At 38.8% G+C, this 12,352-nt stretch overlaps 2 protein-coding genes across 2 annotated transcripts; one reads left to right on the forward strand and one right to left on the reverse strand.

Annotated features, from left to right (window-relative positions):
- Positions 1–6,672: 6,672 nt before the first annotated feature.
- LOC127137927 (uncharacterized) lies at positions 6,673–7,815 on the forward strand. Its single transcript, XM_051064332.1, has one exon. It carries the CDS (start codon positions 6,673–6,675, stop codon positions 7,813–7,815), a length of 1,143 nt encoding a protein of 380 aa, XP_050920289.1.
- A 2,688-nt stretch (positions 7,816–10,503) lies between these two features.
- LOC127137928 (uncharacterized) lies at positions 10,504–11,877 on the reverse strand. Its single transcript, XM_051064334.1, has 2 exons — positions 11,583–11,877; positions 10,504–11,048 (listed from the first exon to the last, which is right to left on the reverse strand). Exons 1-2 carry the CDS (start codon positions 11,875–11,877, stop codon positions 10,504–10,506), a joined length of 840 nt encoding a protein of 279 aa, XP_050920291.1.
- Positions 11,878–12,352: the final 475 nt, after the last annotated feature.

Below are 12,352 nucleotides of genomic sequence, written 5' to 3' on the forward strand. Positions count from 1 at the left end.
GTGGGGAATTGATGTGATTGGGATGATTGAGCCCAAAGCTTCAAATGGACATCGTTTCATTTTAGTGGCAATTGAGTACTTCACAAAATGGGTTGAAGCGGTATCCTATGCAAATGTAACCAAGCAAGTTGTTGTAAGGTTTATCAAGAATCAGATTATATGTCGTTATGGTGTGCCAAGTAAGATCATTACTTATAATGGATCGAACTTGAATAAAAATATGGTGGAAGCTCTTTGCAAAGACTTCAAGATTGCACATCATAATTCTTCTCCCTACAGACCCAAGATGAATGGGGCTGTTGAAGCTGCGAACAAGAACATCAAGAAGATTATCCCGAAGATGGTCATCACATATAAGGATTGGCATGAGATGCTCCCATTTGCTTTACATGGGTATCGTGCATCGTCCGCACTTCAACAGGGGCAACCCATTTCTCTCTTGTGTATGGTATAGAAGCAGTGCTCCCCGTAGAGGTTGAGATTCCTTCGTTACATGTGCTCATGGAAGCCAAGTTGACAGAAGCTGATTGGTACCAGATCAGGTTTGACCAGTTGAATCTAATTGAAGAGAAGAGATTGACTGCCATGTGTCACGGTCAGTTGTATCAGCAGAGGATGAAAAAAGATTTTGATAAGAAGGTCAAACCTCGAGTGTTCAGAGAAGGCGACCTTGTGCTCAAGAAGATTTTATCGTTCAAGCCAGATTCCAGAGGAAAATGGACTCCTAATTATGAAGGCCCATATGTTGTTAAGAGAGCTTTTTCAGGCGGTGCCCTGATTCTTACAACTATGGATGGTGAAGAGTTCACTCGTTCTGTGAACGCAGATGCAACCAAGAAATACTTCGCCTAAAAAAGAAAAGAACAACTCGCTAAGTTGAAAACCCGAAAGGGCAGCTTAGGAAAAAATGAGCATCTCGGTGGATTGAAAATTCGAAAGGGCGATCCAGGCAAAAATTAGAGACATAAAAACAGAAAGAATTTCCTGATAAGTTGAGTACCCCACCTTGGGGCAACTTATGCAAAAATTAGGGATTATGGCAAGTAATTGCATTCTGCTTATCTTCAGTGATTTTTGAAGACTTGTTTGAGCACGAGGGTTGACATCAGTTCAGCATCCCAGTAGCGGTCAAGAGCACAGTGGATATCAAGAGTTGGTAGAAGGATTAAGGATCATTTGTATTCAATGTACCCCTTTTCCATGTAAATTACCATTTTCAACTTTGTAAAATCCATGGAGTCTTGTCATTTACACACTACCATTCTATTAAATAAAGTTGAGCCTTTATCCAAAATTGTTTCTGCTCTTATTTACTTTAGCCAATAGTTTTAAATTTTATTATGATCATTTTGAAATTAAATTTTTAAATCAAAATCAAGTTTTCTTTAAAATATAAAAGAAATTTCCCAAAGCAAGTAACAGTAATATCAACAGCATTTCAATGGATAGCAAGTCCTAAGTGCGAAGCATCTGTGGTTCCCCAAGAAGTAACTCTTCGGATATCCCTAGGCGCCAGTGTTGATTCATTTCCTCAATGGAATTCCGTTATCCCCAGCTGATAGATTTAGTTCCCTGGTGGAGTGTTTGATCCCCAGTGGAACTTCTTTATCCCCAACCGAGTCGGTTGATTCAGATACCCTATGGCTTCCCCAACAGAGTTCCGGCCTTCCCTAGTGGAGTTTGTGCATCCCTAGTGAAGTTCGTATCTCCTCAACAGGGTTGATCTTCAGAGATTTGGTTGATCTTCCCCAGTAGATTGCATTTGCTCCCAGTCAGAGTTTCCTCCTGGTTTTGAGCAGCTTTTGTTGATTTATTTTTTCTCTGTGGGGTTGTCTCCCATTTTTATGGTGTTGACCTAAAATTCCCCACATATTAGATGTTCTATCCTTTGCAGATCTCCTCTTTCCCCAGCTAGGGTTGAGCCCTTGGGATGTTGATCTCTCTGTTCTCCGACGGTTGTCTCCATATTTTGTGGATTGACCGAGGATTGTACCGGTGGTTCAATTTATTTGCGACACCTTTGTATCCTTTGTGATCGTTTTGTCAGCATAATCATCATATATACATATACATATACATTCATATAATTTCATGATTTGCATATCCTGCATCTTCATATTGGATTTGTCTAAGATTCTCATTCTCTGTTGTGGCGGTACTTTATCCCCATATAAAATTTGGTGTTTGTCCTCCTTCAAAATTGTAGAACGTCATCCCCTTAAGCAGAAAGACTTTAACCTTTCTTTGCTTCCCCACTGAGTTTGTTTTCCTCGTGGATGATTGTTATTTCTGTTTCCTCTCCAGTAGATTTTCTGGATGGAATTACTCCCCTTGAGTTATATCCTCATTGGGTTGACAGAAGTACCATTTTTCTCCTCAGTGGAGTCCCCTGGAAGTATATCCTTGATATGTTCATCCTAACCGGTGACGGATATCTTTCTTTTCCCCTGCAGGAGTCTATCCTTGATATGTTCACTTTAACCAGTGACAGATGTTCTTTTCTTTGGTTTTCTACCCAGTAAAAAGGTAGTTGTAATCCCTATTTTGTTCCTCAGAAAGTTAATCCTTGATATGTTCATCTTAACCGATGACGAATTTTCTTCTCCTTGTGGTCTTCTACCCAGTCACCATTAGTTGTAAATCCTACTTTTTCCCTGTGCGGAGACTATCCTTAATATGTTCATTTTAACCGGTGACGGATTTTCTCTTCTTTGGTATTCTATCCAGTAACTGATAGATGTAATTCCTATTTTTGCTCCCCTTTTCAGAGTCTATCCTTGATATGTTCACTTTAACCGGTGATAGATTTTCTCTTTGTTGGTCTTCTACCCAGTAACCGGTAGTTGTAAATCCCACTTTGTCCCCTCGCAGAGTTTATCCTTGATATGTTCATCCTAACCGGTGATGGATTTTCTCTTCAACGGTTTTCTATCCAGTTTTCGATAGATGTAATTACCCTTGTGTTCAGTTGGTATATCCTTGATATGTTCATCTTAACCGATGACGGGTATCCTCTTTGACGTTCCCAGGCAAGTCCATCCTTGATATGTTTGCTTTAACTGGTGACGGATTTTCTTCCCTGTCGAGTTTATCCTTGATATGTTCATCCTAACCGATGACAGATATTCTCACCTTTGGTCTTCTATCCAGTAATCGGTAGTTGTAAATCCCACTTTGTCCCCTCGTATAGTTTATCCTTGATATGTTCATCCTAACCGGTGACGGATTTTCTCTCTGAAGGTTTTCTATCCAGTTTTCGATAGATGTAATTACCCTTTTGTTCAGTTGGTATATCCTTGATATGTTCATCTTAACCGATGACGGGTATCCTCCTTGACTTTCCCAAGCAAGTCTATCCTTGATATGTTCGCTTTAACCGGTGACTGATTTTCTTCCCTGTCGAGTTTATCCTTGATATGTTCATCCTAACCGATGACGGATATTCTCACCTTTGGTCTTTTGCCCAACAACTGGTAGTTGTAAATCCTATTTTCTGTAGTTTGTCCCAGCAAGGCTATTCTTACCCAGTAATCGGTAATGAATACTCCCTCTTGGCGTTCCTCAACAAGTCATCCTTGATATGCTCATCCTAACCGATGATGGATGTTCTCTCTGTCAGACTTTTGTTATCTCCTTACCTAGTAACAGGTAGTAGATAATAGATTTCTACTCCTCCAGTGTCGAAGTTTATCTCTTCCCCAGTTGAGTTGAGTGCGCATTTCCTTGGTGAAATCGTTTTTCTCCTGCGTGAGTCGAGTACTTTAGTTTTATCCTGACTTATTCGTATCCCCTGCAGATGTTGTTATTTCCTTGGCTGAGTTCTTCCATTTTGCATGGAATTCCTCTAGTCCCCCAACAGTTTTAAGTCGTATCCTGGCCTACGCATACCTCCTTTTTTATCCCCCAGAGTCTCTGTCTCCCCAGCGAGCTTTCCTTACGAAATGCATTATGCTCCTGTGGACTTTCGGTCTCTCTGATTTCTTTTTCCTTTGTGTAAATATCTCCCCACAGAGCATTAATTTTTGCATTCATGTCATATGAATCACGAGGTCTCTTAGGGACCAAAATTCATTTCTATATGTTGTTATTTAAGCCCATTCTATTGAGTCGAGACGAAGATTTTAACCTTCACCTCCTCATTTAGAATGTCCTTAAATAGGGGCAGCTGTAAGACCCCAAATTTGACCCTAAGATCCCTCATGCAATTTCATCATAAGCAATAGCATGGGATCATATCTTGGCATCCTCCTTACCCCTTTTTCATTGGGTTTGTTTTGGGAGAGATCATCAAGCACTTTGTGATTATATCATACTTGTATATTATCATTTACTAACCAAAATACCAAAAATATGTCTTTGCATTTGCCTAACTCTTTTGTAGGAAGGGCATGATCTCATTGATTCATTGATCACATCTAGGGTTTGAGACCCTCATGAACAAAGAGCACAACCAAGAACTGATTCAAGAATGGTTATAAGCATCATATATGAGTCCTAATGATCTCTACATGTTATGTTGATCAAGTTTTCTTCAAGAGTTTGAAGGTGATTTGCCTTGGAAACCCTAGTTTGACTGGGTATCTTGAGTAACTTCTCCAACAAGCTATCTCACCAATTGATCAAATTCTCAAGGGACACTTTAAATATCATCATCCTATGCATATATGATCTACCATGAGCCAATAAAGTCAAGAGAATTGGAAGTTATCAAGTTGGTTGATGGTGGTTGGCCAGATGAATTCATCTGATCAAAACTGGGTCTCCTTAGACCCTATCTCCTACAATTTTCACCATATGAAAATGATTACAAGAGAAAACTTACTCTAAATGAGATTCTAAACAACTTTCATGTTGAGACCTAGAGCTAGTTTTGCTTGGAAAATCATTTTCTATGTTGAAACATTATAGGTCATTTTGTCTAAACCCTAATTTGAAAGTCAACTTCCCAAGGCCATAACTTGCTCATTTTTTATGAGATGAAACATTTCCAAGTTGCACAAACAAATTCAATGTGTCTACTTCAACTTTGATGTTTGGAGTGTGTTTACCAATAATTTCTGACAAACAACCGTTATTCCTCCAATATTATTAATCTTGGTAACTTACAGGATCGACTAGATTGATCCTAGGACATGTGTCTCAAGAACTAATGTTATGGTAGTTTGATTCATGATTAAGTTTGTTTCTGGTTTATGAATGGTACAAAGCAAAGAGTGTTTTGACAATAACTCTAAACAAATCCTAATGGCTTATGACTTTAAAGATAAAGGACAAATAACAGTAATTCTGTAAAAAGGGGTTTTGTAAGATAACGAAGGTAATTGGCAAAAGTAAAAATGGATAACTTGAAGTAAAAGGCTTTTTAAGTTTGAAAAAATGCTGGAAATGAAAGTTTGGCGAAATGCAAATGCAAAGGTAAAAGCAAATGACGAAATACTTTGAGGATAAAGGCAATTCGACAGAAGAAAAGACAGTAAAATGGTATAATTTTAAGTAACTTGCAATAGAAAGATAATATGAAATATAATCATGGTGTTCTTCATACATACATTTTCAGCAAAGACTCGTTTCTCTCGCTCCGGTACTTTGAGTATTTTTAATGAATTTTGTATATCAGTTTGAACACACGAAATCTAAAAACTAAGACTCCTATTTATAACAATTCGACCCTAACGGTCTCTACACAGATGATTGTCACGTTCGACATTTTCAAACGTTGCGTGTCTCAGATGCTTCCACACGTTGGCCTGACGAAACTGCTTCGTTTGAATTTCAAATCTTTCCCGTTTGAAGCTTCGAATCTGTCAAACGCCCACGTCGAAGAGAACTTGTGGAAACCCAAAAAAAATCTTCTAAGTCTCAAGCTTCGACAAAAAAGGTTCTTTCTCCCAAGAAAAGGAATAAATAGCTTCGACACAGCCATTTTTTATATTGTTCTCCAAAACATAATATTTTCAAAAAGCTTTAACCTAATGGTCGAAATCTCCAGCTAACAAATTGCCCCAAATAAATGTCTATTTCGAATCAAATGCAGAAATGGGCATTTCTTGTAATCACCAGATTTCGACTAGAGACCTTTCATAGTCCTAAAAGTCCATAATTGTCAGGTAATCATGACTTACTTTTTCAAAACATCTGATCAAGACATGCGCGTAGTTATTATCATCATGAATTTCAACTTCCAAGAAGAATGAATAGTAGTCCTTGCACCTTCTTCACAGAAAAGCCAGCACGTGGCCCACTACCTTTGCAAGGTGTAACCAACCAATTCGTAAATTAATACTATAAAAGCCCATTGTCACTCCCTTTTCCCTTTTTTACAAAAATCTTCATCTTCAACCTGAGTTCATCTCCAAACTTCTCTGAAACGTTTCTTCTTCTTCGAATCCCTAATCTTTCAAAACCTCCAAAAAAACCCATAACAATGTCTTCTGATAAATAGCAAAAGAAATCAAAGAACATTAAAGGCGCTGGATCCTCAAAGAGTTCTGCTTCTCAAAACATTCCAACAAGCAAAATCATAACTGTTGGGCATCAGGAGTACATTACTTCTCCAAAACTCAGCAAAGAACAGAAAGCAATATTTGCTTCCCAGGTAATGATTCCCTCTTTACTTTCTGGAAATACTTTAGGGTTTTTAGGCCCATTAGTTCCTGAAGGTCATTTAGAGAAATGTCTAAATTTTTCCCTTGTTATCACACTACAAAACCCATAGCCAACAAAACTGTTTCCTCCAGAAACGCTGAAGATTCAGTCCAAAGAGAGGCTTTTCAACTAAATTATATTACTGACAGTTTCAGACCCTTTCGTTCTTGTCCAACTTTAGACAAATCTTATTTAGGTTGGTTGACGAAAGTTGAGAAAAAGAAAGCTCCATTTTGGAAAGAATTGGGCATTTTTGACTTGATTCAGATGTCGAAGCTAGGGTTTAGCTACTGCCAACCTTTGTTATTATCTAGCTTGTATTTCTTGGATAGTACATATAACACCTTTCATCTCCCTTGTGGAATGATAACTCCTACGCTTTTCGACGTAGCTGCCATTTCTGGACTTCCTCCGACAGGAGAAACCTTCGACCCTTATCAAGACTGCGAATACTTAATTGACTTTAACGTCAAGAATGCTTCGTTCAACACTTATATTAATTTATATCATGCTGACGGGGAAGAAGTTTCTGACATAGAACATATAGCATTCTTGGGTCTGTGGTTATCCAAGTTTTTCTTCTGCTGTAAATCTCTGCAAGTTGCAAAGAGATTTCTAACACTTGCCAATCAATTGCACGCTGGTCGAAAGGTGTGTTTAAGTCAGCTTCTATTGGCTAGTTTGTATGAAAGTCTTGGGTCTGCTAGTGCCAAGTTAAAGGAGTATAAAGCTGGTACAAACTTATTACTATCTGGGCCTTATTGGCTTCTTCAATTGTGGCTCAGTGCCACCTTCAAATCCTTTTTGCCAACACATGGAAATGTTGATGAAAACGCCCCAGAGATAGTAAATCGAAGCATCGAAGGTACCAGACTCCTGCAGTTGACTCCAGTTGATGATGTTGACAATCTGCAAACTTCCCTCACCAAGTATACCCTGATGTTCTCGAAGCGCCACCATTTCTCTCCTTCGATGGCTCCTTTTGCCAGTCGGACCCATGGTCCTTCCTGGTTCACTACTTCGCTCGAAGATGCTGTTAGGGACGCCAATACAGAGATCGAAGATATATGGCGTGCATTTATTTTCCCAAGGCTGCTTGTTTCAAGGATATTGCCAGTAAAGAGCCATGTTTGCTTGTTGGCTTACCAACCTAATTTTGTCTCTCGATAATTTGGGTTGTGTCAACTCATTCCTGTCTCTCTATTCAATCGAAAGTGTGAGATATGTTGTGCAGGGACTGATTGGAGCGCTCGAGACATTTCAACCCACAAAGAATTCCATGCAAACTTTGCTGAATTCCAATTAATAGCATACCAACCATCATTCCACTCCACCAAAGGTTTTGCCACTTGGTGGACATATTTTTATTCCAAGAACATGTTTACTACTGCTGAAATCAAGGAACATCTAACGAAGGCCTTTTCATCTTTGCAGGAAAATGTCTATAAGGGTAAGCTTACACATTCTGAAGAAATCCAAGCATTCCAAAAGTACTTTGAAACTGTCCATAACCCAATGGAACTTGTTCAAACCTTACGCAGTGCCAATTTTAAAAGAGAAATTTGAAAAACGAATTGCCAGAAAGAAATTTCCCAAAGCTGTAAAACCTGAATGTAAATATGATTTGGCCTTTGAGTGTGAACCACCCAAATTTCCAAATTTACCTAGTGCAGACTTTGCTTTGTCATTTTTTCCCCCTTACCCAGATTGGTTCACATGTGGGAACATTTTTAATGTACTGAAAAATAACCAACAAAGACCTGCTAAAAGAGTAGTTGCAACCAAACATACCTTAGACAGTTTCAAAGGCTTTCTTCACTTTGACTTGGATGCAGTGAGAATTACCTCTCCGACATGTGAAGGCGTGGAATGTTTGGATTTCTTGGTTTTACAACTCCCTTTCATTTTTGCCAATCTTTTAAACATTGCATGTTTCGACTAACTCACATTCTTCTTTAGCTGTCGAAAGGAAGGTGGTGAAGAAAGAGAAGCCTGTGGCGAAAGCTAGTTCGAATACTGCTTCTAAGCCAACTACCTCTTCGAGCCAGGGAGCTCCTTCTGCCAAGGATGCTGCTCCAAAAAAAACAAAGAAGAGTTCAAAGGTATTACATCAAATAACTTCTTTGTCTCTTTCGTATTTTTTCTAACTGTTTGTAATTCCCCTTCTTTCAGGGTAGCGGCAAGCCTCCTTTAATGCCAAAGAAAAGAAAAGTCCCAACTGAAGGTGTAATTCTGGTCGAAGACGATGAAGAAGAAACTCCTCCAACTCCACTTAAGAAGAAACATAAAAAGAATAAGGCAACAGTTTCCCCTTATCAAACAACCAAACAACAAGGTGTTGAAATCAAAAATCTCTCTCCTCCTTCAAAGGAAACTCAATCTCAGCCCTCTGGTGACGCAGTGCTAGAGCACATTGGGGTAATGCTTCCAACCCTGAGGCTCAACGGGTGAACTTTTATCCTGAGTCTTTTATCTTTTGATAAATTTCTTTTTTATTCTAACACTTTGTTTTCAGGAAAAACCTACTACTCCCCTCATATTTACTGCCAATCAGAGTGATCCTTCAAGCGGCATTAATCCATCTCCTCCTCTGACAATCAGCGCTGCTGCTCAAAACAAAGGATCTTCGACTGGAGCCCAAAATCTCAAAGCAGATAATGCCCAGAACAAACAAGAAACCTCTTCCCCTGGTGAAGATGGTAAAAAAGATTCGAAGCAAGCTGAAGAGAAGGATTCAGAAGAAAAAGAAGATTCTGAGGATACTCCCAGTAATTCTCCTCCAAGAATTACGTTCCCTTCAGATTATGCTGACGAAGATGATCAGGATTCTGATGAGTTTGAGGGGTACTTTCAGCAAGATGAAGACATGAGTGAGGAAGAAGCTGATCCTGAAGGAAATCAGACTGGAACTGGTGATATTATTGTCAAAACAGTCCCAAATCCAACTAACGTTCGATCATCTACAATCCAAACTTCGCCTATATCACTTACTGAGGAGGAGAAAAATGCTTTGAAACAAAATGATCCCCTCAAGTATGTAAGGTTGATGATGGCTCAAAGAGAATCTTCTTCAGAAAAAATCATTTCTGGAACTTAGACCCACTCTGGTGCCAGTGCAAACGAAACATCACATGACGAACTCCTTAAGCAGGTGAAGAAGGTTGTTTTTGATGTGGATCTCTTTGAAGAATTGAAGAAGGACGTGGGAGCAAGCTTTGGCATAAAGAAGTTGATAAGCAAGATCAACACCACTGCTTGCCCCACTGATATAGGTGAAACCCTTATCGACATCCAGAACCTCATTGACCAAGTCTGTGCTGAATACCGTAGGGAGGTGGATACCAAAGCAAAGCTTCGATCAACTGAACAAGCTCAAGCTACTGAGTTTGATAACACCCTTCGAACTTCAAAAGCCTCTAAGGAGTTAGCTGCTTCCAGAAAATCAGCCTAAGCAGAATTCGACACTTATACTGCTTCGATACGACTCTGGGAATCTCACATTGCAGAATTGCAGAAGAAGATTTCTGATGCCAAGGAGAAGTAGGCTGCTATTCAAGGCTTGGATAGTACTGAAGCTGACAATCTGGCGAAGCAGAGCGTAGATCACGTCGAAATGGCTACTGCTATGAACGAAGATATTGTGCGCCTCAAAGGGGTTCAAGCTGCTGTTCAGTACAAGATTGGCTTGGCAAAGATAAAGTATGACCGGATGAAGGCCACTATTCCTTTCTGATTTCCACTTGTATTTGTTCTATTCGAATCTTGTTTGTTTGTAATTTGATTAAGACAAAGCCATCTTGGCAAAATTTTGAGGTTTTACATATACTCACCATCTTGGCTATGATAGTTCTTTGCTTACTACATTGTTATGATTTTAACTTCATGCACAAATGGTTTATACTTCTTTAAGTATTTCCCATTTACTTTTAGGATTCTTTGATCCTCTGCTAGTTCTTCTATTTCATATGCATTATTTGAAAATGCTTTCAAAATTCGAAAAGGTCCTTCCCAATGTGGAGACCATTTTCCTAATGTTTTATTCTTTTGATCCATAGGTAATATAACTTTCCAAACTAAATCATTCATAGTGAAAGTTTTACCTTTGACCCTCTTATTGTATGCCCTTGCTACCCTCTCCTTCTGTCTTCTTAATACTTCTAATGCATGCAGCCTTTCTTCGTCCAAATCAACCAGTTCATTCATCACCACTTCCCAATATAGGTCAGATGGAATTTCTCCTTGTCTTTGGATTCTTACTGATTGTAAGTAGATTTCGACAGGTAATACTGCATCATGTCCAAATGTAAGTTGGAAAGGTGTAGTATTAGTAGCTTCTTTAGGGGAGGTTCGACAAGCCCAAAGTGCTTGATCTAAAGTTTTGTGCCAATTTTTTGGCTTCCTCCCTACATGCTTTTTTATTAAACCAATTATTACTTTATTGGCTGCTTCGACTTGCCCATTGGCTTGAGCATAATAGGGTGTAGATGTTAATAATTTGAAACTCATTTCCTTTGCAAATTCTTGCATCTTTCGACCAGTAAAAACTGATCCTTGATATGTTGTTATACTTTCTGGGATCCCAAATCTATATAATATTTGCCTTTGAATGAATTCAATGACAATTTCTTAATCCACATTTACTAAAGGTACTGCTTCGACCCATTTGGTTAAATAGTCAATTCCTACAAGGATGTACTTTTGACCTTTGGATGAAGTAGGTTGAATTTCCCCAATTAGATCTAATGCCCAACCTCTGAAAGGCCAATGCTTGATAATTGCATGAAGCTCACTTGCAGGAGCATGTTGAATTCCTGCATGTACTTGACATTCTTGGCAACCCTTAGCAAACTCTATACAATCTTTTAACATGGTGGGCCAATACATTCCATATCTGAAAAGCAACCATTTCATCTTATGGCCTTCCTGGTGTGCTCCACAGGCTCCACTATGTACACTAGATAATTCTAAATACGCCTCATTTTCTCCTAAACATTTCAACAGGATCCCTTCAGGGGTTTTCTTGAATAATTCATTCCCCATCAAAACATAAGATAAAGCTCTGTACTTGGTTTTTCTTTCTGTATCTATTGAAGGGTCCTTGAGATAATTAATAATTGGATTCCTCCAATCTGTACCCATCAAGGTATCAATGGCCGATACTTCAAACTCTTCTTTGTTAGCATATCCTAACTGAGTGCTTTCCAAATCTGTCGGAGACAATCTGGCAGCCATTGCTTTTCCTCTTACTTCGACAAGTTCCTATAGCTTCTCTTTTAAAATTCTATACCCTGAAGCTATTTGTGCTAAGTCATTAGCTTCTTGGTTTTTTATTCTAGGAACATGTTTTATGTCTATATATTTAAACTTTTTGAGCAACCTATTTGCAATGACGAAGTACATAATCAAATTTTCTTTTATACATTTGTACTCCTTCGTTAGTTGCTTAATCACTAATTCTGAGTCTCCTTTAATTTCGACCCTAGTTGCCCCCAATTCCAACAAAGCCTCAAGTCCTGCAATAAGGGCTTCATATTCTGCTTCGTTGTTGGAACAAAGGGGACCTTCTATTCTATATTTGAGTTTTGTTGGAATTCCATCAGGAGAAATTATCATGATCCCAACTCCACTTCCATCCTTATGAGTGGAGCCGTCGAAGAATAATCTCCAAGGTTTTAACTCAACTTGAAGTTGAGCACTTTCGACCACT

The sequence above is a fragment of the Lathyrus oleraceus genome, chromosome 4 (genome assembly GCF_024323335.1).
Source record: "Lathyrus oleraceus cultivar Zhongwan6 chromosome 4, CAAS_Psat_ZW6_1.0, whole genome shotgun sequence".
NCBI lineage: Eukaryota > Viridiplantae > Streptophyta > Magnoliopsida > Fabales > Fabaceae > Lathyrus > Lathyrus oleraceus.